Here is a 26,625-nt window from a genome sequence, read left to right as displayed (position 1 = left end):
ACTATTTAAAAGTTTGAATATTTTAATCTCGATAAATAAAATTAAACGCACAAAAATTAAGAGAGAATTTGATGAAGCGTGCGCGCAAGAATGCGCAGTGGGTTATCTGGAAACTGGCAGTCATTGATGTGAGAAGGTAAGACTGCTGAATTTTTATATAGATTGTAACAGTATATCGTTTTATGTTGTGTGAAACCGTTTATCATACTTATATATCCGGTAGTTTTAGTTGTCTCTTAGTTAATGTCACGTTTAATTCCTTATTATTATGTTGATGTTTCGAGTAATACTGTCGGCGTCTGTAGCTGATGTCCATTTCGCGTTTTGTGAAATTGAATTCAAATTCTTTGCTTTGGCATTCTTTTATGTTACCAGGAATTGCTGTTCATTTTATTTACCTCCGACTAGTTATAGTTAAACACAGGTTTCTTTTACAGTTTCCATTCATTTCTTCTTTATTGAGGATGCATTGTGGTAATAACTCAGAACGTCCATTTTAAACAGACCGTTCCTCACATCGAGATCGTTGTCCCGGTGTGCCTTTTGTAGTGTTAGCTCTTTGATGTGCAATGAGACAATTGGCCTGATTGCGTTCATGTTTTTTGTTTTATTTTAAATAATCAATTGTCATTAAAGATTTTACTTAACATTTTGAAACTATATGCCAACCGTTAATCCGAAATCACGAATACATGCGGTCGTTCAGTCTTATGTGAGAAGTATTTTGATGTGAAATTCGGTGTAACATAACTGTTTAAAAGCAGTTTCACTTGCCTATGTGGTCAAATAACATGAGTGACGGTTATTAATCTTGGATTTTTATATATTTTTTATGCCAACTTGAATTTAAATCATGACTGGGACCGTATTTTTTCAATCTGTTCTCTCGACTGTTTTGTCTTGCCATGGATTTAATATCCTTTGTAGTAATGGGTGAAGCATTGACAATTTTAGGTCGTTGATATGTTATTGCTCCGCTGTTTGTAACTAATCTAAAATTTGCTTTGATCGAGTTGTATTTGTTTAAGCCTTATGTCCTCCGAGAGTATTTGTGTTGTAGCATCTATTATGCTTTCACAGACTTAGAGCTACAATATGTTAGCTTCGTTTATTTGTATTTTGTTTTAAAGTCTATGCTCTTCTCATTTTAAATTTCCTAACTGTTGCTCTTATCTTGTGGTGGGTAAGGTGTCCCATGGACCCCATGCCTTGCCTGTGGGACCAATGAAGTATGTGAAACCCTAGTATGTGGGTAAGTGAAAGGTCCCTGTTTTTCTAATTAGCTGTGTGTCGCATAAAGCAGAGTTAAAGGTGGTGGTTGTCGTGACTCTTGCCTTATAGTGACGCGGCGTCTTCAGCCTAATGCCCGCCCGTGATATTAGTACAATTCAGGATATCTCAGATAGAATATATTTGAACATCCTACAATTTTTTTTGTTTATTTTTCGAGTTAGCTTTCGAATCGGCACCTATTCATCGAGTATACTTTTCATCGTTGGCGGTTTCGTAATCTCTAGCGCGGGAAAATCATTTTGTGATTACAGCCTCTTGTTTCTTTCTTATCCTCCGTACTTTTCTTAAAGTACGCAGTGGAGTATAATTTGCTTGTTTGTACCCCGTCACACCGAAGTAAGACGTTACCTCCACCTATATGCTTTCGTATGTCACCATACGAAAGCATATAGGCACATCTAGTTTCTCCCACTCCTATAACTATGGTGAATGATTCGCATTCAGTTGAAGTAATGCACCGAGAAACTCCTAATTTTTAGTAGTGGCAATTTTCAATTCATAAGTTAATGTCATTTCCGTGTAGAGCTTCTAAACTTCCAAGCGTCTTCCAATGTCTGCTCTGAAATAAGTGCCCTAAGTAGGTCATGATTTTTCCTAGACGACGGCCTTCGTGTATACATCGTCTGGATCGTATAACCCAATGCCGTAGTCCGTGCTACTCTTATTCCTTCATTGAGAACCTTAGATTTTGTGAATTTTTAACATTTCTGTTATGCTGTCTGTTAAATTTGATGAAATTTTCAGACTCTTTCAATGGCAATTATTAAGAATGCTTTTGCTTCACGAGTAAGTTAATCCATGCTGTGGTTTTCATTTCACTCGGTCGAAATAGTTGTGTAATTTCTTTGAAGTAGTTTTAGCCCTCAATGCAAATTCGTATATTGCAGTAGATGTGTGATTTTCCGTATTACTTAGAGACCAGTTTGCAGTTAGCGGGCTTGGAAAATTTCGTCATTGACCATCGCTATGTATGCACAGGTGTTGAGAATCCTTCGAAAATTACCAAAAATTGCCCAATAAAAATTGCCCACTTTACGCTTTTCGGACCTCTAGAAAATCTAATTCTCGTGATAATGAGTTTTTGGGAGTGACAGGAATCTCAAATCATAGGGTGAAATAGTGATGACCAGCTCAATTGGCCGCACTATTTCGAGACTGATTCCCAGCTTTTATCATCTGAGGCTAAATTGTATATTTGTAAAATCAGTAATAATCGATCAAATGGAACAATGGGTCGAGAATGTCATGTAGCGAACAGCAGTTCTTGTTACTGGATGTCAGGTTAAGTGGCAGCATCTTTTGCGCCAATTGCCATTGATTTACAATGGTCATGCAGTTAAATGTTATTTTTTCCCTTTCGAGGGGATTGAATAATTGGGAAGTAATGTAATACTCGTAGTTGCACTCATTTTGATGGGCCGCTTGATGGCTTCTTCTATTTGTGCCTAAGCGCAGGGTCTTTATGTTTTGATTCGCCTGAGAAGGGAAAATAATTTCTTATTGATTGATTATCGATAATCTAAAACTATTCTTTTCCCTTATTGGAAGTTTTCTCGGAGATTTATATTTCTGAGTCCTCTTTTCTCTCGAGTCATCTGTTTTCTAACTGCCCTTTGCTGGTGGAAGACAGGTAGGTGTGCAAGGTGGAGCTTCTTTGGCAGCATCTTGAATTTTTACATCTTTATTAACACGTTAAATAAGTTACTAAGTTAGTGATTGTGCCTTTTCAGCAAGAGAGGAGAAACGTATCTTTTGATAGGTTGAAAGGAGAGGATCTTTTCCCAGGTCATATTCATCAATATGCATCAATTATTGTGGAATGAACATCGATCGGCATTCATAATTGATATTCAGATTTACAGATGGTTTAATGTAGTAAATATTATAATGGCGTCCTGGAAGGAAGACTTTTCATTTTACTACAGTATTACATAAATGAAAAGAGAATGTGCCTTGGGGAGAAAGCTGCAAGTAGCTGCAAAAGATAACATTGCTTTCGCGCGAGAATTGGTGGAAAGAGACATTCTTCCATACACCTACATTCGTAAAGAAAAATCATGTGTGGCTAAATCATGCGAGTCTCCGGTAGTTCCTGGGTTTAGCTACGAGCTTACCTAATTTAACGCAAAGTGGAAGTTTTAAAGTGGATTGTGCGCGCAAAAAGTAAATTCAGACAATATTTAGTGTCCAATCCTTAAAATGACAGTAGGTTGTTTTGTTTTTCGTAGTTAACGAAACATAACTTGTATATCCTTACTGTTTGGCACCGATAACATTAGGCATTGACCCACTTTCCCATTTCAAAATGATCTGTGGTCGACGAATCACCGGCGGGGTGAAAATGTGCAAATATGCAGCACCTTTACATTTCAATGAGTTGTATCTTTCAGATATTCTATCAAGGAGACATTAAAAAATCGATTTTTTTTTCTTTTTTCGGAAATAATGCACCTATTCGTTCTTCGGGTTTTTTCGTCTGTTTTATCGCAGTCCATAATGACAGTTTGTGAAGGTTTTCATGAACCGCATGAATACTTATAATTTGTGGTTAGATGCTGAAACAAATCCTATCATCCCGGTTGAGAACATGGCTGCATTTTGGGATGCTTGCTGGAGTCAGCTGATCGACTCTTCTGTCACAGCTGCCGGCTGAAGATCAGAAGTGTTCGGTGCGTCTCGGGTAGTCTCGGACGCTCTCGTTTCTGAAGCACTTCATGCAAGTGTTTGATTGTGGCCCACTGAATTGGATGTCCGAGATTCTGGCTTTTCGTCTTCGAATGTCTTATCCATTCGTAGTACCGTTGGCATAAGAAAGCTATGTTTGTGCGGTGCATTTATTCGAGCACTTAGCAACTAACGTATGTATGGAAAATGTTATGTGCCAGAATCTCAGGATCTCGTGCAGCAGACGATGGAGCTCTAGTGACACTTATAGGAACTACGTGTCTGCTATGTCCTTGCCGCTAGAAACCTCCGTGAACGCCGATGGCGATGCTTTTTAAAATTTATTTTGAAGTATTGATTTTTTATTTAGGTGTTGAAATATAGGTGGAATAAGGAATTTAATATAATTCATCGTATACATGTTCATAAGTTCATGCAATCTTATTTCGTTATCTCGTTTATGAACGTACGCAAAGTTGTAAAAATGTGTTTCAATTGCAAGTGGTAAATGTTATTTTTTAGGCCCTGATCGGTTGTGGTTTTCGAAGGTAGTCGAAAATTTCAACACCCGTCTGGTTTTTAGGTTTGGAAAGTCCTTTTCCTTTACTTTCAAGTTATTATTTCGGTTTTGCTTAGGTGTCTCTTAATCAATCCATGAATACAATTGTCCTATAACTTATTTATTTCACTGGTCATCGTGTAGATATTGATCAGAGTCAAACTGAACAGCCATCACTCTTGTTATTTCTCACCCTGTCCCAACATTTGATGGCAGTGGCAATGCCTCTGTTTATAAATCTTTTATTTTGAATGCGACTAAATTTAATCAAAGTCGCAAATGTGAGAAAATTTAGTCATATTTCCCGTGTATACTAGTTTCAACTATAAAAAACTTTTTCCCTAATTCGAAGTGCGTTGTTGGAAATAGGTCTACGTTGCATTTCGACGTGGTATAATCCGAAAACCCCTTTCCTCCAAATAGGGAGGAACTGTCGTTTGAGCAACCAGTGACTCCTGCATTGTGAGAGGGCCCTAATGTGAAGACTACAATTCATGGTGAAAGGGTCTCCGTATTGCTCAATTTGGGTAACCCTCGCTGTAACTAGTTTTTCGGTGATTATCGTCGCTACTTCTCTGCGGTTTTCCCTTGGGCTTATTCTTCCTCTTTTGTGTTGTTTTTGTGATGTTTGGACTAACGGTTGCAGCATCTGCTCCTCTGTGGTTATTATCAGATTAATGGAGGCCTGAATGACTTAACCTATTCCATGATAACCTGTGAATGACTTGCATGAAGGGCCTTCCTCGGTATATGTTTCTGCAATTTCATAAAGAGATTTTGGGCCCGTTTGTTTCTGAGTATTCATGATAAACTCATGCACCCACAGCTGCTGTCAATGAATCGTTAGAAATATTTTTAGACCTCTACCTAAATTAATCCTATCCATATACCTGTGGTAACGGGGGTCGTACAGGGATGCCGACTAGCAAAAAATATTGAGGGGGCCCAAACCGGGGATCTTGCCCCGGGAAATTTTATAAGTAGTAAGTTTTAAGTTTTTTAAGCATTTAAGAAGAGTCATATGATCAACATAGATCTCGAATCTCGATATCTTGACAATGCGAGAAAAAACGGCAAACCTGACACATTTTTTCCTCACACCCATGACGAATTTTTGAGGGGGCTTAGGCCCCATGGAGTCGGCGCCACTGGGGTCTTACTACTGGAATCGTGGTTTTTTGTCTAGTTCACTGTTTGCGAATTTTAGATAAAGCCAATCCTCACCTGGAATTTCTAAAATATATATCTACGTCAGTGTAATTCTCTATCAGACACTTTCTGGTTGTTTAAAAGTTCATGCTTATCCCAGCATTTTGGCCAGTCCTGGGTGTTTTGAAAAATAGTGTTTACTTTCACAATGAGAAATAATGCTCCCCTCACCGGAAAGCTAAATAATGGGTGCATATTCCACTGTTCCATCTGTGGAGAATGGTTTTCGCTTTTTCTTACTAACATTGATTTGAACGACAAGATAAATCAAAGCAACAGTTCCGTCTATTTCACTTGCGTCGTATTACGAACTCTGTCTTTTAATCAAGGTTTGCTTTATCTTATAAGTCATTGACGGCTTTTCTCCATCTGAAGCTTAAAAACATTGTCTGGTAAGATTTTTTATCGCTATTGTTTAAGTCAGCTCCCTAAGTTATTTCAAATTGTAGAATTGTAGATACAGAATTTAATTTCTACCGCGTTAAATTCAATATTTGGCAATACTTTTTCGAAGTCCGTAGTATCTTATGTTTCGAGACTCTGTGGAGATATTTTGCCAATTTTTTTAAGATAGCGATTACGGATAGTTACTATTAGTACCTCATATTAATGACCTCCTTCCCTTCTGTTATTGAGTTCAGGTCATAGCGTCATATTTCCTCAGCGATTAGAATTCGTTATTATCGCTAGTGCACCAGCTGTCTTGAATATTGAAAGCCTTAGCATCTAATCACACTTATTGTTAGAATGTAGGGGTAGTCTCTCTCAAGGAATGAAACTGTACCATTCCCAATTGGTCATTGCCTTTTCGTTGGTGACTCTGCTGGATTTTGATTAGTGTTAGCAGCCGAGGGTGTATCAAGTGCAAATTTCTCTTGCCATTATATTTTTTCCCGACTTGGTCCTACCTGCGCCATCTCAGCATCCACCCGTACACGGCGGCTGACGGCCTCGGCTCGCACCAAGGCCGTTGTGTCGGACCTGCGCTCCCTGTCTGTGCTCCTTGGTTTGCTTGTGTGGGTGAGGGAGGGCTGGGTCAATGAATCCCAAGTCGGGAAATATGGCAACGCCGCATCCTCCACACACAGCGTCTGAATATCCCGCCGTCGGAAACCATCGAAAACGTCCCGCGCTAGGGATGGGAGCAATGGCTGCCGGTTTAAAGTAGACATAGTTTTTAATCAAATATTATTGCGTATTCTTATGACGTATCATTGTTACAAGGTAATATTTTAACCTGCTCCGCGAGCGTTAATTCTCGTGTACCCTTTAGTTTAGATGATACTATCTGAAATTCATTTAGAGTGACTCGTATGATTCGTTGTCACAGCCAACTACCGATTCGTTCAAATTTTGTGTTGGACTCATCGTTTTGCATTATATGAACAACTTAATCATTTTTCAAGTGTCGTCGTTGGACATTACGTACGCTAAGGTTGCAATTAATAGTTAAGTTTTTATCGATTATAAATCAAATTTTCTGACTCGATTAGCAGTTATAAGGTTGTATTTGTAGCCCTGCCCGTTTCATCGCATTAAAGCTTCTTAATATCTAATGAATGTCAGTGTTTATCTTCGGCGTGAAGTGCCTTATATGACATGTCAGTTGTGTTTTTTATTTCAATTCAAAATTGTTGTTTTTACGCATTTACTATTTTTAGGTCTCCAGAACTGGTAACATTATATGATTAAAAATGATATTATGTATTACTCGCAGGGCAGGGCAGTGCTGAAAGTGAAAAGCTGAAGATTGGATTGGAGAGTGAAATCCTGTACTTAAGCCAAAGGCTGTTGAACGGGACAAAATGTTTAGTTTCCACAAGCCGAAAGTTTATCGTTCTTCCACCGGCTGCTGTATATGCCGAGCGAAATCCAGCAGGTAAAGTACTATGACCTCTTTTAGTGATAAACATTTTAAATTTGAATTGTAGTGTGTATGATTCTCTAGTCTATATATAATGTGATTTGGATTGCATTTCGTATTAACTGTGGTTTTTCAAATGAAAGCATTGTTTTAAGATGTTATTATAAAATATTCCTCTCACATTGATGTATATTTTGTTTGGAGTGAGACTGTTTCAAGGGTTCCATCTATGATATGTACTCAAATTCGAAGAGTAGTCATTAATAGCTACCTTAATAAAGTTATTATTGATAATGTGATTTTGATGCAATACTTAAAATGCTAATGATCATTCTTAAAACATAGCAAAATGTTGATAAGAATATTTATAGTTCATTTACCACCGAATTGCTTACTATGTGGTATAGATGACATCCCTGGAACTGTGATAAGCGGCCTCAGTTAAATCAAACTAAATACCATCGTAAAAGACATTATTATTAAGCAACTGATGATAAATTGGTTGTATATGACTCATTTAGTTCTTTTACTTGAAAGCTGTTTTAATTAGCAACAATTATTTTTAATGAAAGCTCCCATTTAGCATCTGAGCATTAATTTCCTAACACCTAGCACCATGAGCCTCGGTATAATTGCCATGGGAATTAAAGAACCTGGATAGCGTAGTGGTCTGCGCAGTGGCCCGGAAAGCCAAAAGTCCGTGGTTCGATTCCTGGTCCAGGGGAATTTTTTCTCATGGCAATTCTTGTGTATTAATTTCCTATCTTGGATGCGTTCATGACATACCCTTTAATCAGCTTACATACTCCATGCTAGGGGAAAGTGAAAGGTGGTGTATCCATTATACTTTGTTGTATTTATAACATCAGTGAGAGGCATTTACATCTTGCATGTAATTTTTCTCGGAATCTATCGAAGCAATATTGCCCAAGTGTGTGTGCTGCCTATTGTGGAATGCTGGGTTAAGGATATTCAAATGAGTGCAACAGAGTTCCTGCAAACCTTTGAAGTCTGGAAATTTTTGTGTATTTTTAAGGACTGGAAAGTCTGAAAAAAATTGAGGGGGGCAGTGAACATCTTTGACTGTCACTAATAAGCAAGAATTCTCACCCAAAATATTCATTGCCGTTTTTGCTATTCATTATTTGTGTTGGAGGATATTAATCTGAGGAGTTAGGGTCCTCTTGAGAGGCTTCAAGGGTGAGTTTCAGGTTTCACTTGGAAATACCTTCACTCAGCTATTTTCAAAGAAATATTTTTACATTTGTATATATATTTATATACAAATTTATCTGAGAAAGGTGTAGTGGTGGATAAGCACGGCGGACTTCCTGTCTAGCCTATAGTTAGCCCTGTGCAAAATTGCACCATCTCAAAAGAATATAGACAGGCGATTCCAGCTGACTTATGTGCTGAATTAAGGAAGTGGCAAAGTCTTTCTTTACTTGCATTTGAAGTAAGTTTATTGGATTTAACATACTTCATGAATGGTATCTTTTTCAACGTAGCCTTTGTGCAATTACAAACTCCCTCCACCTAAATTTCTTGACTGAAATTAGGAAAATTTAAGGTTATTAGTATCTTCCTTTTCCGGAAAAATGCTATTCTTTGGGGTTCTAATTTACACTAGAAAAATGATAATTTTGTTCGGATCCCCACCACTGCTGGGAGATAACTTCAACTTAGTAGCCCCCCCTTGTCCATGTCCTGGATCTGCTACTGGTTGGTGGTACTGGCCCATAATAATGGTGCAAAGATCCAACCCTTTGAAACCCATTCTTACCCTGGGATATTTGATTTGCTCGTGAAAATGAGACTTATGTTCCCTTATTTCATACAAACATCCCAATCCCTTCTAAAGTCCATGGTGAAAGAGTCTCAAAGGCTTGTGTACCCACCCTCAGGAGCATAGCCTTGTGGAATCAGCTTCAAATAAGTTTCACAGTGTATATCTGTTAGGTTCAATTTGTTCTGTTGAAATATCTTGAAGTTACTGTCTCTTTTTCAGTTCCCGTTTCACTGACAGTAAAAAGTATGAAGAAGATTTTGTTGAGTGTTTTAAGCTGCATGAACGGCGCACAGGAGAGATTTGTAATGCATGTGTACTGTTGGTGAAAAGATGGAAGAAACTGCCAGCTGGAAGTGAAAGAAATTGGAAGCATGTAAGTTTAGCATTTATTTTCTTGTAATGTATTAAAGAAAAATGGAATTTTAAAATCATAATTATGGGTAGGCATTACAGATGATTTCTGTGGTACATAATAAGATTCCCTATGCATTTGTATCATCACATTAGCATTATGTAAGAATTGGAGGATATTACATTTTTTCGTTGAAAAACTGAATTTCTGTTGGATTAATCAATCTCAGATGGCTTTGATGTAAGTACTAAGAGTGACCAGAAATAATGGGAGCAATTCTTGATGTTAATGTTAACGTATGAATTGGTTTGCCGTAGCTGGAGATGAGACTGGAGGAAAAACATTTTAGAAATTGTGGCTTTTGAGTAATAATTCTAACTTGATCCTTAGATAAATAGCATGCATTGGTATGTATGAGGGCTGTCCAGAAAGTAACAGATGTTTTGAAATAAAAGATAAACAGTTTTTATCATCTGCATTTTGAAGTAGGAACTCTTTGGCAATTTTTAAGCATAATTGACATTTGAATTAAAGTATTTATCATGACGTGGATCAAACATTTCAATATCAACACCGTAGAAATCTGCCGTCTGTAAGTTCAACCACTGGTTTAGGTATACCATCATGCAGTTCAGCATCAGTGTCATATCATTGCGTAATTTTCTTAAATAATCTACAGCAAAATCTTAATTGCAGGGAACAGGTGGTAGTTCCTGTTGTCTCTTGGCGCCAAATCCGGGCTGTATGACAGGTTTTTGAAAACTTCCCATGGAAAAGCATCCAAGTGCTCGTGGGTTCGATTGGCCATGGGTGGACCAGCGTTGTCTTGGAGAAAAAAAACTTTCTTGCTTAGTTTTCCCCAATGTTTGTTTTTTGTCGTGTATGTCAAATTTATGAGTGAATATTCCTTGACCAATCACAGCAAAAATCTGGCGATAAATTTAAATTGGTTTGTGATTTTTCACCAACAAAACAATATAACAGCTCGCACTGGACAGCGGGTGGGATTTTCAATTGCAGTGCTTTTTACACTCCACAGTATGACAGAGTACGTATGGCAAAATTGCTTATATATTGCTTATAACATTCCCCAGCTGGCTGCGTACGGAATGTAGGAACACTCGGACACCAAGATAGTGGCACTGGTCTTGCCCGCTGCTGCTCCATGACAAACTTACTTTCTAGACAGCTCTCGTAAATTACTTGCACTTAGCCTAACAAAAGGATATGCCATATGTTAAGTTACTAATTCCAACACCATTACAGTAGACTCATTAATGCAAATGTCGTCATTACGAAGCAAATCTTTCGTCTCGATGAAAAGGCCAATCCAATCTATAGGAAAAGAAACTTCATTATGAATCCTGGTCCCGGCGGTTAAATAAAGAACTTTATTGCAAAGTTCCACGAAATCGTAACATCATTTAGGAGGATGTACAAGACGAAACATTAAAATCATCGTGCTGCGTTTAAGTTCTCCACACTTACTGTGCCCAAGAGCGTCAATTATGATCCTTTGTTCAGGAGGAGATACTTCAGTATGCATGCAACATCATATAATAAGCTTCATTTATGTGGAATCTTGGTGACCCACTCATTACCGCTAGTAAATTGGACATAAATTAATTGATTCTCTTTCTTACAATCTTATGAGCATTCTAAGACTTCATGTGTGCCCAAAATTTCTAATTTGGCGCCTTTGGAGTTGGCCGATGCGATACGATATGGCATCGAGGAACTTACACTTTGGGCATAATCTGAACAAAGTATCATTTAATCTGTCGTAAGTCAGGAACTATTCTGCATTTTTCGCCCATTCTTTCTTCCCAAGGATAGTTAATTTTTTGGCTCCAGCTGCGACGCACGTGCAGCTAGATTAGCTCATCACAATTGTGAGTTAACGCACAATTGTAATGCAGTGTTGCATTCTGCAGTTTAGCAGCACGTTTCAATGTCTTGCATAGGTTTATCAACTTACAAACAAGGTCTTGGAATGCATCTTTTTCATATACCGAGGACATAGTATTCGGGAAGATATCAACTCTTGATTGCGTCATTCCGCATTCTTCTATTGATAAAACCAAATGTATGTTCCTCTTGTTGTTATATATTTTCGCATTCTTTAATCCCGTGATTTATACATGTGGTTATGAAGCTATTCTGCAGCTTGACTATAAGCACCAGATATTGAAGAGACTAGAAATTTTGACTGAGTTTTTTTTTCAAACATTCATATAACATTGTTAAATGAATGTTGAAACATTCATATGACAAAGTTATTACAAATCTCCAGTTTTCCAGTCCCTTGAACTTCTTAATAACATGAGTCTTCTGTATTATAGTATTTCTGGGAATTTAGGTTCTGTCCTTCTGGTTCATAAGGTACCAGCACATTGAAACAGGTAATGATTTTTATTTGTATGGCATTGTTGTGTGATTTCTTGCAACAGTGTACCTCCCTGAATTCAGTGAATCATGGCAGGCTCTTAGAGTGGAGTAAGACAATAACTTCTATGAAATTTTATGTACCTTCATGATGCATGAGCCGTGATATTGGTGATCAAAATCTGTAAAAATGCCACCCAATCAAAAGTTTCATCATTCAATATATATCCATGTTGTTTTTTATCCTAAGATGCCTTCTTCCATGATTCACGGTTTAAGTAAACAAAATACTGCACAAAAGTGCATTAAACCTTTCGTGCTGGACGTCGGGTGGAGTCCGTGGGCATTTTCATACACAGAATATGTGACATTAGGTATAGCTGTCGTGGATTTTTCAATGTAAATGACCGGACTTCAGTCCTAGCCGATGCAAGGGAAGGGAACTGACCACTGAGGTAGCATTTGTCTGGTGCTTTCAGGGCCTGACCTGAGACCCAGCATAGGGAGACCTTAGGGCCACTCCTCGGCTATTAAGCCTGACCCTCCCACTCATTCACGATCATCATCACTGCAGGCATCAATTGCAAAGTCGTTATATTGCCATTGGTTTTTGCAATGATATATTTTGTTGCATACTACTATTTTTTTTTACTTCTGAAATGAATTCTTCGTTATGTTCTATAAGTAAGCAATTTTTATGCAAAATTTTAGTGTTGAAAATGAAGGACATCTGAATGTAAAGTCTAAGTACCTTGTGTTTACTAACTTTGTTGTTATTAACGCTATAAATCCATTGGAAAAGTACAGTAGATTTGAGAGTACCAGGGTAACGTGACTCCAAAAAAGAGTTCTGCACTCCAAATATTTCACACTAATTCAAAATGTATGCAACTTTAGGCTAATTTTTGCATTAATGTGCTAATTTTATCTATGAAGCTAGCCATTGAGTTATGGGAGAGGAAACTCACAATAAATTATCACCGTGGTTAATTGTTGCTCATTTTTTCTATAAATCAGCCTTTAAGGAGACTTCATACTTAGAATCATTTAAATAATCAGGAGCTATCAGCAGTGGTAGTTCTGTGATATTTTTCCCAAGGGTGCAATAGCCCCTGATTTAGACTATTTTATTCCTAATATTTCAGTTACTAATAGAAAAATGCATTATTAAGTTTTGGAATCTAATTGACTCTCTCTTGACCTAGGTTGTAGACGCCCGAGCAGGTCCTGGGACGAAGTCCTTAACTAAGTTTAAGTCAAAGAACAAAAAGAAGCCCAAGTTGAAGGCAGAGGCAATACCAGTGGCATCGTCTCTAAGCGCAAAAGTAAATGGTGGCAGCAGCAATTTGGTCAATCATTCATCCTTATCAATGGGGAATGATAAATCCAAGAAAAAGCATATGTACATGAAATCCCATAGCCAAAGAAATTCTGGTGGGAGCAGCTCCATTTGCAAAGCAACCTTGGCAGGTGGGAATGGCTCAGCATTTGATCGCCAGCGCAATCATTATCGAGGGATCCGTGATTCAAGTCCTGGTGCTTTGAGTGATATTGGAGGTGAGTGGTTGAAATTTTTAATTGGGTTCATTATATCTTACTATTGCAAATTATGCATGATCTTAGAAGTTCTTAATGGAAGTAATGTGAAAATTTCTTTTTCTTATGGGAGATGAGATTGCCTCAAAATGCTTTTCCTCATTGTCATGTAGGTTGTTGAATTCATTGGCGAGTGTGATTTTTTATTGTTGATCCCAAGAAATGTATTAATTGTCTTGTAGTGTTCTTAATTTATGACTAAGAAGGTTTTTATTTTTATTTAAAATTATCTACATGAATTCCTTGTTACTGGTCCAATTTAACCTGTGAACTAAGTAGAAGTTGTAGCCTTGAATGTCACATGAAAGTCCACCAACACTTGCCCAGAAAATGTAGCATCAGAGTCCTCCGACTACATTACGTGAGGTTGCATTAAATACCGTATTTGATTGCATATAAGACGCTCCCTTATTAAGGTCACACACAAGGAAAAAAAGTTTAATTAGTCTGCGGGACAGCGTGGTACCAAAACAATTTAAAATGTGGTTTCTTTTAGTTCTCACGTGTCGTAAAAGTCAAATAAACAATCATTGAATGCAATTACCAAACATATTTTTATTTAGGAAAATTAACAAACGGCAAGCTATTTTGAACATGATATGTAAGTTTCAATAATGAATAAATGAAAGAATGGCTAGCAATCGAACATAATACCAAATAAAGCAGAAACAATAAAAAACGCAATTCTTTTAGTTCTCGTGTTTCTTAAAAGTCAAATAAACAAAGCAGAAACATAGGCGGGCAAAGCAAGGCAGAAACAAAAGAGGTTAGAGCAAGCGCTACTAGTTTCGTTTACTTTTTGATGGGAATGGTGCGGTGTTGGAAAGAAACCATCCCAGTTCCCTCTTTTGAGCTGTATTTTTGTTGGGAAAAATTTAGTTAAACCTGATAAAATAATTATGGCAAATGTTGAAAAAGTTACATGTGTCTAGACCTTTATCCGGGCTAAAAATAGCATTCAGTATTGAAAGTTAACCTGTGTCCTTCACCTATAAGATGCAGGTAACTTTTTTCAGACCAAATTTAGGGAAAAAAGTCTTATATGCCCTCAAATAAGGTAGGCAATTCATTGTAATGTTTATGTATCTCTGTCTTTGTATTAATGTTTATTCTACTTAACTGATGCTTTTCAGGAGAAGAAGATTTTTTATATGATCATAGCCCAAGTCCCAGCCCAAGTGATTTGAATGGCATGGTAGACACAAGAAGGAAGAACCACCGCATCAAGCCAAAACTTAGAGCAGGTGGTAGCCCCAAACAGCAACAGACTAGGATCCAAGGAAGGTCAGTAGTGAGGCATAGTCTGATGAGTCGTCATGACGAGGAGGAGGAAGAGGAAGATCCTGAGGAATATGAGGAGGAAGAAGAGGAGGAGGAAGAAGATGAAGAGGAAGAGTTATATGAGGAGATAACTCGGCGAAAACGCAACCAGCGAGGGTTCCCTGTTGCCCTACACCACCAGAGATCCAGCCGGAACCGGTCAAGATCTCCAGTTCAGAGACAAACTGGGGAGAGAAAGTGTAATCCATCGAGGAGGAGCCAAGTGTCCGTATCACCTCAGATAAGCAGCTTTCTGGATATGACATTCTGGAAAAGGTAGCTGTCATTTTTTTGTTTTCGTTATTTTAAATGGACTTTGATAGTAGATTGAAATTTTCGTAAAGGGGCATGCATCTATGTTGAGATATTCACTATCAAGGCTTTACCATCTTGTCTCATTTTGTTTACAAATGTGTTTTCCTTGACCTCAATAAAGCAAACCATCACCACTTTCACTTAAAATTTGTCAAAGTTTAGTGTTAGATGATGCTATTGGCCCTTTCTTGCTAGCAACCTGCATTATTTTGTGTGTTGTCTGTAATAATAACTGCTGTGCAAACACAATTTTAAAGAAAGCACAACTAGTTAGTTTTACAATATTATGGATAATGCTCCATGTAAAATAATCGTACTTATTTTCATTAGTAGTTGGAAAAACTAAAATTGCTATTGTTTCCCTGCTTTAGTATTCATTGTAAATGTTAATGAATGATTTTAGTCCTTTGTCAAAGAAAGATTTTTTTTTCAATTTGCAGCCTCAAAAATTGTAGAATACCTTTTTTTATTTTGAAAAGTTAATTTTGAAGTACCGTATAAGCGCGTGTAAGAGGCACACCTTTTTTCCCAGAAATTGCAGCCGAAAATGGGTGTGCGCCTCTTACACAAGCTTCTTATCTACCACCCTCCCCTTCACCGGTCGCAAGTCTAAGGGGGACTGAGTGGCCTTGGTTTTCAGCGTGAGTCAGTCTTCTGAAACCCTAGGTCAAAAACAAGCGGCAGGCAGGGGAGTTTCTCCCTTAGTGACATATTTTTAAAATGCTCCTGTTTGCTTTTCTTGTAAGCATCACACCGTCACGTCGGTACCTCAGAGGTGAACATGGAAAAGATAGCGCTGGGTTTTTTGCTCCGAAGGGCGCGCTAAATTTACTTCTACGAGTGGGCATCCCACGGCCTTTATACTGCAAATTGTAATTCCATATCAAACTTAGAGAAAAGCGTAGTGTTGAAGGCAATACCTGGTCAATAGTCAACATCTATCTTGCCGAGTAATTTCCATTATGCTGAGGACCTGATTTTTAAGAAATCATCTTCAGATGCTAATATGAGGATTATTGCAACTGAAAATTATATTGTTGTCAAAACCTGCTGATTAAAAAATTCAAACGAGTGTGTTGTTGTTGGACTAAATGATGGATAGAAGAAATCGGAAATGCTTATGAGTGAAGAGCGCTGAAGGAAAGGCCGAGGGGAAGGAGTGTGCTCCCTCCACATTTCATGAAACGAGGCTATGAGTGAAGGAGCTAGGGAAGAACACGTCCAATCTTGCTTGTGACGTCGTTGCATTCAAAGTGAAGGGGCGAAGGTGCAGCAATGTGATATACGTAGTTTGTGTTGCCTGAAGTTTCCAGTCTGTCTCGTCTTGTTTGAATGCGCTTATGCTACGTTTGTTTCTTCTGAAATTGTTCTGTTTGGACTATGTTGAATTTTAGTAGCCTTGTTTTAACTATAAATCTTTGTGTCAATCAATTAGAGCTTAAAAAACTTAAATGCTGTCAGATGTACGTCGCCCACAGATGTACCTAGAAGGGCAGCGTTAGGTCTCATTCTATTTAGAACCTCGTGCATGTCATACAATTGCTGAAAGCTATCGAGATATCTTCAAGCTCAGTTGGTGACTCACCTAGCATTTGGCCTCCAGAAACTAGAAGAATTGAACCTGTAGACCCGAAAAGGTCAGTTGGTGAGATGGGGTAGGGATTAAACACATTTCCATTGATTGGCTGATGGAGGGCCGAGTGTGGTTCCATGAAATCTACGATGTGGTTATTAACCTACGACGCTGTGATTCCCCCGATTGTTGTCCAATTTCTTGGGAAGGTTCATGCTATGTGCCTGTCGTGTTTTGCCTGAAAATTTTCCATGGCTGCAATTCTATTGCAATGCTCCCATGAGCTTTAAAACAAAATTGTTCGTGAGTAAGACAAGCATCGTAGAGTAACGGCGTATGCAAAGAGAGGATCAGAACTCCTTCTACTCCCTCTTATGGGAAATTCACGAAAGCATTGATTTAAAATTTCTGATTCAGATTCAATTTCTTCGACTAATTTGGATCCGGAGCATAAGGTGAAGGGCATTATCCGTGGATATTTGGATGTGAGTTATCCGATCCGACCATGCCTAGCAAGCTTCATAAGGTTAAGGCTACAAGTGAATACATATAACTTACCTCAGAGCGCCATACAAATTGTGTGAATTTAGCTAAAAAAAATGCCGCTGTTACCGTCGCAGTTATCAAAATTTCTTCTTTCAATACGCATTGAAAGAGGAAATTTCGATACCTGTCGAAAGTCCAGACATACGTCTGCAACACTGCACGATGGGATAAAAATTGCCACAATTTTTTTTCTTTAGCTTCGAGCCTCAAAATAGGGGTGCGTGCTTATACGGTCTAAGATTGGCTTGTTTTTAGTGACTACTTTCTGTGGTATCCCATAGATGCCCTTCGAAAAACTAATGTGAATAGCTATGTCAACATATCATATCTAATGAAGTTTGTGAGACTGTATTCTGAGAGTTAAATTTTATGACTTCAATTGAGCATGAGGTGCTACTTTTTCATGACCGATGGATTCAATGCTGCTGTCTTCCTCATTTTTGTGATCTTAGTACTTGTGTGTGGGTAGGTTAGGATCTTCATTTTGATTTTTGATGAGTAGCAATTTTTCACCGGGGTAATAGGTAGTACCTCTAGTAATCGTACTGAGAAAAATGAACCAATCGATGATTAAGCCTTTTTGTTCCTCAAGTAGTTCATATTTCCTAATAGGCTAGTTTCCTTCATCAAATACAGTTCACTCCTTATTATCCGGGGTAATGATCAGATTGTCGGCACGAATAATCAGAAAACACGGGCAATCCAAACTTTACCTTAATGTCTTGTAATTTCAATAATTTGCATAAATCGAACAATCTATTATTACTTACATTTTATATTTTAGATTGCTTTCCAGAAACGTTGAGAGCTTTCTCTTCCTGACTGCAATCTTTTTCGAGGTGATAACGTAATTGTACTCCTATTCCTACTGCTATATGTAATACTTGATTTCTGAAAACATGCACCCGTGGCTGTGAGGTCACGGGTTTAGAAAAGTGGTTTGCATGAAAGCTTCAAAACCAGTGCGCCACATCGGAAACTACACTCGTGCACGGATAACCTGCAACCCAGATAAACCGCAGCCGGATAATCAGGAGTCTGCTGTAATTAGAATCCATTAATTGCAGCTTGTTCCCACGTGTTCATTATTCTTACGTGACTTAAAATTTCTATGGCTTTTTTTCAGCTTACTAAATAATTTCAAATTCCCTTCACCTGGAGAAACATTTGGAAATAAAACTTAGTAGGTTTGAAATCTTTCCCTTTGGAGAACAGTACATAAGTATTATTTTCTTTATAAATTCTTGTGTGGTACCTGCTAACATAGCACTGCTATTGTGAAGCGTGGTTGAAATATATTATGCAATTCATGAGCTAGAGAAGGTTTGCATTTTGTATCTGCTAAATTTGCATAGCTTTTAGTGCCTCTTGCATTCTGTATCATCACATTTTACATAATATTTGATTAATTTTGGATCAATTTCATCATCCAATGCTTTTATATTCTATCTATATGTTGCATTTGTTTATGGAATTTTCAATCATTTTCTTTTCACTTTTATCGTGATGATCCCTAAACTGTCTATTATTGTACACAAAAGATAAAGATTTTCAGAAACTGCCAATAGATGCTGCTTCCATAAAAAGAACTCTAAATCATTGGGTAAGGTGGATTTCATTGTCTCAGAAACCCTAGAGGAGAATATTTCTCCATTGCTCTAATCAATAAGAATCTACGTTAGAACTTAAAATATTATTTACTAGTTAAATTTTTTCTAGTGAACATTTTGGTAGTCAAATAAAAATAACTAACTTTATGTGTGTGTGGATGTGGTATATTGAAAGAGGAATGGCGCGCTGCGAGCGAAGTGACCTATAAAAATAACAAAACAAGAACATACATTTTTTAAATTCATTCTACTTTTATTATCTTAATATAAGATTTCAAATTACATCTCTATCACAAATTATGACTAGTAAAAAAAGAAGCATTATAAATCTCTTAGTACAATGGAGTGTACGATATTTTTAGTGTAGCTTTAGTAGTTTTAGATATCTTTAGCCAACACAAAGTGGATGGTTTACCCACGGGATAACATGCCACATAAAATTGTCTACGTGAAAAATATGGTGTGGCTAAATCTGACCCAAAAACAGACATCACTTGGCCTCGAGTCTTATTGATTGTCATTGCCAATCTAATTGGAAGTTGAACCCATTTGAATTCAATTAGCACATCTGTCAGAATAATAAGGATTTGTGGAATAATACGTAGGCCCATAACTGTAGTGAGTGAGAAAAAGCTTATTGAACTTTTTAACTGCTATAACAAATGATTAATTTCTTGACATTTCTTAGAGATGTGAAAAAACAAATAATACTGATGGTCGTCAAGGGTCCAGTAAGCCATAAACTCCACAATCATAGCATTTTTATCAATGTTTCTTTTCAAAATTCACCATTAATTACGTGGGAAACGAAATTTGAATGCAAGAATGTAAATGTGTATTTATTTTTCTTTTCAATGATACATGTTTCTCTATGTGACCATTATCACCTGGGGGCAGATCTATTGAGAGGGGGCTATAGCCCCCCTTGGGCATCCGATTTACACTAGATAGAATGCTAATTTTTACCAACCGCCACTACTGCTGGAATTTTTAACCTCACTAAGCCTCCCCCCACCCTTGTCCCTATCCTGGATCCGCCACTGATTATCACTAATTTAAAAATGCAAAAAAAAAAAAAAGGTCTGCAGGCATTAATAACGAACTTACATGAATTTCTTATGAAAATGTCCCATTCTCAGACCAACTGAATATACACACAAAATTTGTATGAATCGGTCAAGCTGTTTTGGTGGAGTTGGGCAACAAAAACTTTGAGACAGTAATTTTATATATTAAATTAGAGATACTGTGATGAATTGCTAGTTTTAATTTAAAATGTTTCTTTTTTCAGGGAGGAGGTATGCTGTGGGATCATATTTAAGGGCCCAAATCAGGAGGTGATTGTTGATCCAAGATTCTTGAAGCCATGCATTGGTTGCCGTAAGCCCTTGATCATGCAGAGCTCAGCTAGTGTGCAGTCTGCCCCTGTTGCAGTACCCCCTGCTGATTCACCACCACTACAGTCACCCCCTCCAGCTCCATACCCCCCTAATTCTCCATCTGGTGCAATCCCACCTGCTTCGTCATCCTCCCAGAGTGGTGGACTGCAAGGCCCAGCCAGTAGCAGTGGGAACAAGCAGTCCACCAAATCATTTAGTGATTCCTCTTCTGATTCGGGTTATGATGAGTCATCTAATCCTGGTGCCGATGGGGCGGGTTTAAATGCCAACCGGCGGCCATCTGCTGGAGTTATAGTCTCTGCTGGAGAGGTCAGTTCTAGGGGTGTTGTGGGAGCAGATTTAGGAGGAGTTCCATACCAACCTGCTATCAGCGTGGCCCCTGCATCCAATTACATCCCAAAGAGCAGGCCACCTCCTGGAGATGGCATTGCTCCTAGCAATGATTAACGTTAGCCCCCTATTGTACTGTTGTATCCTAATTTGTTCTCCCCATGTCCCTATGCCAACAAATCCCATTCCTATCTCCTCCCCACATCCCCATTAGTTATTTGTAATTTATTATCGAATCATTCGCGCCATTCTTCTTCCAGAACCTGAATCCATGTACTTTTTTGTGTTGGACCATCATACTCACTGCCAACTGCCAATGGGAGTTTTGCCATCCATCCACATATCTAATAGCACTCTGTTTCTTTACCTTCCTATAATGTTGGAGTGAAATAGTAGTGAATATTAAGGGTAGGATGGGGCAGTGTAAGCCCTCTTGATCACCATCGGGTCCAAAATATATTGCAATTGATTTTATAGAAATCCAGGTGAAGGATTGTATTGAATCTCCACTTTGAAATTATTTGTGACTTAGTGATCTAATCACTATTGTAATTGTTTGCATTTTAAAGAAATTTGGCTGCATTTTTTAAGAGGGATAACACGAATTTCTTTTCGTGAAGTAAGTCTGTATCTCCTCAGTTGCCTGTCCTGTTAGAATAGGAGATGGTGCAGCTCACAAGTTACTGTTGTTGGCTGATATTTGTCTCCTTAGGAAACTGAGGAATTACAGGCAGCAATAACTCTTCCTCTTCTGATGTAAAGTCAGTTAGTGATGTCATCACTCACATCCCTATTAAAGTGAGTAGATGATTGTTGTTGATCCCACCTCACCATAACCATATCACCTGAACTGGGTTAGTTGTTTGCAGGTTCATGGCAGGCTAAGGTGTTGAGAATACAAAGTCCTTAAGGTATTTAGGAGAGGATGGTTACAAAAATTCTTGCCATAATGAATCAGTTATTACCAAGCGCCATTATGTGGCATCCTCTGTGGCACATAAGGAAAATGTGGCTTATGAAATGTAAAGTGTAATTGATTGCCTGAACAAATTGCTATGATCCTGGTGTGGCATAGTTATGATTTTAAATGTATTGGAAGTTGAGTCCAGTTTTCTAGTCTGGGTGAGTCAGCAGCTACATGGTGAAATTGTGTGTGAAAGTCATTTTATTACCCTTGGAGGACCTTAGGCCCCTACAGTTGCTCTCTCTTACTGCATGTATTGAGTGTCTGGATCTAAGATCGGCTTTTTTTATTCTTCATAGTTTTTTTACTCAGATGAATGTTGGATATGACAGAATGGCTTTCATGGTTTGAAATTAACTTCATTGGTGTATCCTGCACAATTTACTTTTATCAAGCCGAAAATTAGTACAATTTTTATGTGTTGCTCATAGCATTATTGGAGTTAATTTCTTTTTAAATGAATGAAGATATGTCATTAATTTTAACTAGTTAGCTGGAAACTTTTTAAAGTAGTATTGTTGTCTCAATGAAAATAGCCTTAATCTTCCCATATCTCATGGTTGTGAGGACTTTACTCATCCTTTGTCGTAAGAGCCAAATGGAAAGCACATATGAATGAATGAAGGGTTGACTTCGGCTGCAGTGAGCTCTCAAGGAAAACCCCTGTGCAAATTCATCGTCATATAAGGACAATGTTCTGCAGTCATCTTGACTGATTTGTGGGCATTATATGACGAGATCTTCACAATAATTAGGAGGTGTTAATTGCTGCCTAATTTTTATAGTTAATTCCAGACTGCTGAATATTGTGTTAAAAAGTGTCATCACTTTTTTCTTCACTTTTTATCGTAGTTGCTGTGTATTTACCTGAAGCACATGTTAGCTGGACACTGATAATGTCCTGGAATTCCGTTTCTTTTACCCTTTTTCATGTGCTTTTTTCACCACATTTTATAAGCTCTAGTGCCTGTGCAAAGGGCAGAATATTAGCAATAATTATAATATTAAAATTTTAAGAAAATTGATTCCTTCAGAGTTCTTTATTTGTAAGTGGCGTATATTAGTGATTTTATGCAATGACGTTAAAAGGACCTTTTTAAGAAAGAAATGAGTGCAATTTTTTTGAGTTTACATGTCCAAGATGATGTTTCATTTTCTTTTCCCATCTGTTTTCTCCACCTTTTCTCCGTCCACCTTTAGCTAATCTCTATTTTGATTCCTTTGTACTTATTTCTCCTGGAAACATCATTGTGTGTAAAAGATAATTTATTACTTCCAATGAGATTAACTATTAAGGACTGTCATTTTGTTGTCACCGCTTAGAAATATTTCTATGATTGTCAATCTAGTCTCAGATGAAGTACCTTGATTGTAAAACTGTTCATTCTTGTAAATGAGTGTACTCTTGATACTGACTGGTAAAATTATAATTTTTATCATTTCATGATGAACTTTTTAAATAATATTTCTCAGACAGGAGCAGTTGCATTTGACACAGTCATCTTCTTTATGAGGCTATATCTTTTTTATCGCTGCTTTGCCTGTATCTCATTGTTACTTCTTGAATCTCTTCATTTCCATCATCTTTGATAAATAACTGCACATTCAACTCCATGATACTGTACAGCTATGAATAGACTCCTTTGGGTATTATTTTACTCTTTTTATTTCACTGTGTTGGTCCGAGTGCAATGCTACATGTAATACTTGATATAAAGTAATAACTCATGTGTGTGTGCGTGTGTGTGTGAGGGAGGAAGAGATGACACTTATGTGATTTTCTATTGCTTGTTCAGCTAGGAGGATTGCTTCAAGGAATGGTTTATTCCATTCTTTAGGGAAGAGTGCCTCATTTGTGACCTTATATGATTTTTACTCTAATTGATAGAGCTAAAGTCTCTCCTACCTCTCAGCTCCTTCCTCGGTTCATTGTGATCTCAAGAGATGAAAAATTGACCTAATATGTGCAGCTTTTTTACTATTTGAGTTGCCCTCTGGTATTGTGTGCATAGGATAATTGACATTGGACATCGTCGCATTCTTTTTGTGGTATTTAGTGAGTGTGTTGAAAATGCGGGTGATGAGTGAATGTTCTAAGTCTCAAAAAAAATTATTATAGATATTTTCTCTCATACTGTGTTTTTTTAGAATATTGGTGTATTTTATTTAAGAACATTCCAGTATTACAGACATAAAAGGCTCAACCATAACTGACAAAACCTTGTTATTAAATTTTACATTTTGTACCTTTGACTTTTCTGCTATACAATTGCTATATTAGCCTTCAGTATTCACTTTTCAGCATTAAACATCTGATAAGGGGTTTGAGTTTTGTTTATCACTGGTGTTCTCTTTGCCAGCCTCCTCTAGGGGGTGTAAATCCCCGGTAATATCATTTTCAGTATCACAATTCTGTTCAATTTGCTAATGATTTTATGAGTATACAGTTACTGTTGCATCTGTGCTATTGGTTCTACAAATATGTAACTACACTGAGTTTCTCATTTAAAAAATAATTGGGTGGCTGCTGTGTGTGTGAGCAATTGTTCATTAGTCTTTGATGTCCATTCTCTCGCATTCTTATACGCACACTCAGGTCACATTGGTCCTCTCCCTTTCTGAGGCCCACCAGTGTGTGCTCAGCCACATGATCTCAGGTTTCTTCACCCAATGTTTTAAACTGAACATAAAGTAAGTGAATAGCAAAAGTCAATTTGAGCCCCTGTAGCAAGACACTCAAAAATGACACTCCCCTTTCCTTCCATAGTAAATCGTCAATGATTGGGTAACTTCCATTGAATTAATGTGCGGTTGTTGTTAAAGAGGTTCCTTTGGGTTGAAAATGTCTCGAATATTTTGAGGGCTGAACTTTTTTATTTTAAGATGTTGTTGAATGCCTGAAAAATGGATATGCAGGGATAAATATTGATTGTGAGAAGAATGCTCAAAAATTGGATGGTGTGTGATGCTGAGATGTATTGCTTTTTCTTTTTATCAAATTTGGTTGTGCAATCAACCTCTTGAATGATGAAATTGATAATTTTTCTTATTATTGATTAATTTTGTGGTTTATTCGAAGAAATGGTATAAATTGACAGTGATGAATTTGCGATGGATGTGTAAGGAAATTTATTTATTGAAATTTGTCCAAGAATGAAATATTTGTATAACTGTCCTGGGGTGATGTGTATCCACTTGATAATGGTGCATTGTTTTGTTGGTGCAAAGGAGCCCCATTCTTATGTGGTGCATGAAATGTTATTCAATGAACACAATGTTCTACAAATTTTAATTGTTTTTGTTTTCTTACTGAAGAAAGGAATGAAATTTGAGGCAAACCCTCGATTAAATGGGATTTGCTTCTTTCTTTTTCAAATTTTGTGTGATTTTTCGGTCAGGTGGCAAATAGTGTGAAAGCATTCCTGAGCTTTGGCCAATGGCTCTGCTGTGTGATTGGGAGATCAGGATGCAATTTGAGTGTGTGTTATATGTTTAAAATGAAAAATTTTCTGAAAATGCGACCTTGTGGCAGAGTAAGGAGAAATTCAGATCCAGAGATAGTTTGGGTACTAAAGTGTAAAAGAAGACCAGTATTAATGACTGTTTTTAAACTTTTCAACATGGCAAGTGATATTTCCATGCCTTTGTGAATCAAATCTCCAAACACTGCCATTATTGTGTGTGTGCATTTGTGTGGAAGCGGGCGATCAACGTCCTTATGGGACCTGAGACTCCCGTTCATGTCTTTCTGTCTTGTCTGTGTTTGTAGTACAAGGTTACCCATTTGAATGGTAGCCTGTTTGAAGAAATGATTTATCAAATATTAATAATATAACAATAACATAGTATTCAATAAACTCTCTGTTCTCAAAATGAGTAACTTGTCTTCTTTTTAAGCGCTTGATGCTTGCACTCTCCTAAGGTAATTATTTACTTGCAATTTGTGTAAATAAGATCAAAATATTTACAGCAGTCTGCAAAGTTTTGATGTTGTGACTGGCAGCATGAATTTGTAGCCTAATTTTTTTAAATTTCAAGTACATAATTCTTTGCGTGGTTTGGGGTTGATGTTTTTTCCAAAGTCAACTTGTACATCTGCGTATTCAAATGTTATTAAATTCATTTTTACACATGAGCATCTTCTAATATGCCAACTAATAATTTCAAATTACGCACCAGTGTTGTCATTTCTTTGTGACAACACTGCTGCTTTTCTGTAGGTTCTCCACATTAAGAAGTGTGGGTGCTATTTATTTGTAGGAGAGAGATCTTTTATTTTTGGTCTTCCTGAGACCATAGAAGCTTTCAAAAATAGGCTTGGTCTCTGGTGTTTCAAGAAGCTACCTTTCCTGTCTCGATTCTTGAAGTAATGCAGTCGTAAGGTAGGTTCTTTGCAGCTCCTCTATCTCATCCCTGATAATAGCTATGTCCTCACAACCAACTTGTTATGTATTTATTTATCCCATTATCCTCAAGCTTATCATTGTAACATGATCTTTTAAAATTCATTTGGTCTCAATCTGTAACTTGGGGATATGTTCTTCCTGGTGGCTTTCCCCATGTCTCTCTTTGATTCCATTCTTGTGTAAGCTTTGCGATTTCTTTATCGTAAGTTTGATTCGGGAGTTTCTGATTGGTTGAACAGATTTCCAGTGTATTCCTTCAGTATGCATTTTCAGTATCATTTTACCAGCATATAACTCCTATTATTTTGTCTCCCTTTTTAAATGAGCCTTTTTATCATTTATGATTTCATCGCTGGGGCTAGTAATAACATAAGCTTTCACCATTCCTGTGTATATGAATAGCAAACAGAATTTCCTGTATTAGTATTAAAGAATGGATTGTGTATAACT

The 26,625-nt window shown here is 37.4% G+C and overlaps 1 protein-coding gene across 4 annotated transcripts; it reads left to right on the top strand.

Moving 5' to 3' along the window:
• Nucleotides 1–52: 52 nt before the first annotated feature.
• On the top strand, nucleotides 53–25,645 carry LOC124159307 (myb-like protein V). 4 transcript variants are annotated; one of them, XM_046535039.1, is made up of 7 exons: nucleotides 103–136; nucleotides 1,189–1,252; nucleotides 7,443–7,604; nucleotides 9,598–9,751; nucleotides 13,321–13,672; nucleotides 14,845–15,307; nucleotides 20,367–25,645. In XM_046535039.1, the coding sequence occupies exons 3-7, from the start codon at nucleotides 7,531–7,533 to the stop codon at nucleotides 20,920–20,922; spliced, it is 1,599 nt and encodes a 532-aa protein (XP_046390995.1). In that variant the 5' UTR covers nucleotides 103–136; nucleotides 1,189–1,252; nucleotides 7,443–7,530; the 3' UTR covers nucleotides 20,923–25,645. The 4 variants fall into 4 exon arrangements, with proteins under 4 accessions (XP_046390996.1, XP_046390995.1, XP_046390998.1 ...); XM_046535040.1 differs by lacking the exon at nucleotides 1,189–1,252 and having other exon boundaries at nucleotides 53–136; XM_046535042.1 differs by lacking the exons at nucleotides 103–136; nucleotides 1,189–1,252 and adding an exon at nucleotides 200–219.
• Nucleotides 25,646–26,625: the final 980 nt, after the last annotated feature.

The sequence above is a fragment of the Ischnura elegans genome, chromosome 5 (assembly GCF_921293095.1).
Source record: "Ischnura elegans chromosome 5, ioIscEleg1.1, whole genome shotgun sequence".
Classification (NCBI taxonomy): domain Eukaryota; kingdom Metazoa; phylum Arthropoda; class Insecta; order Odonata; family Coenagrionidae; genus Ischnura; species Ischnura elegans.
The sequence above is the reverse complement of the archived record's forward strand: the minus strand, read 5'-3'. Positions and strand labels throughout refer to the sequence as shown.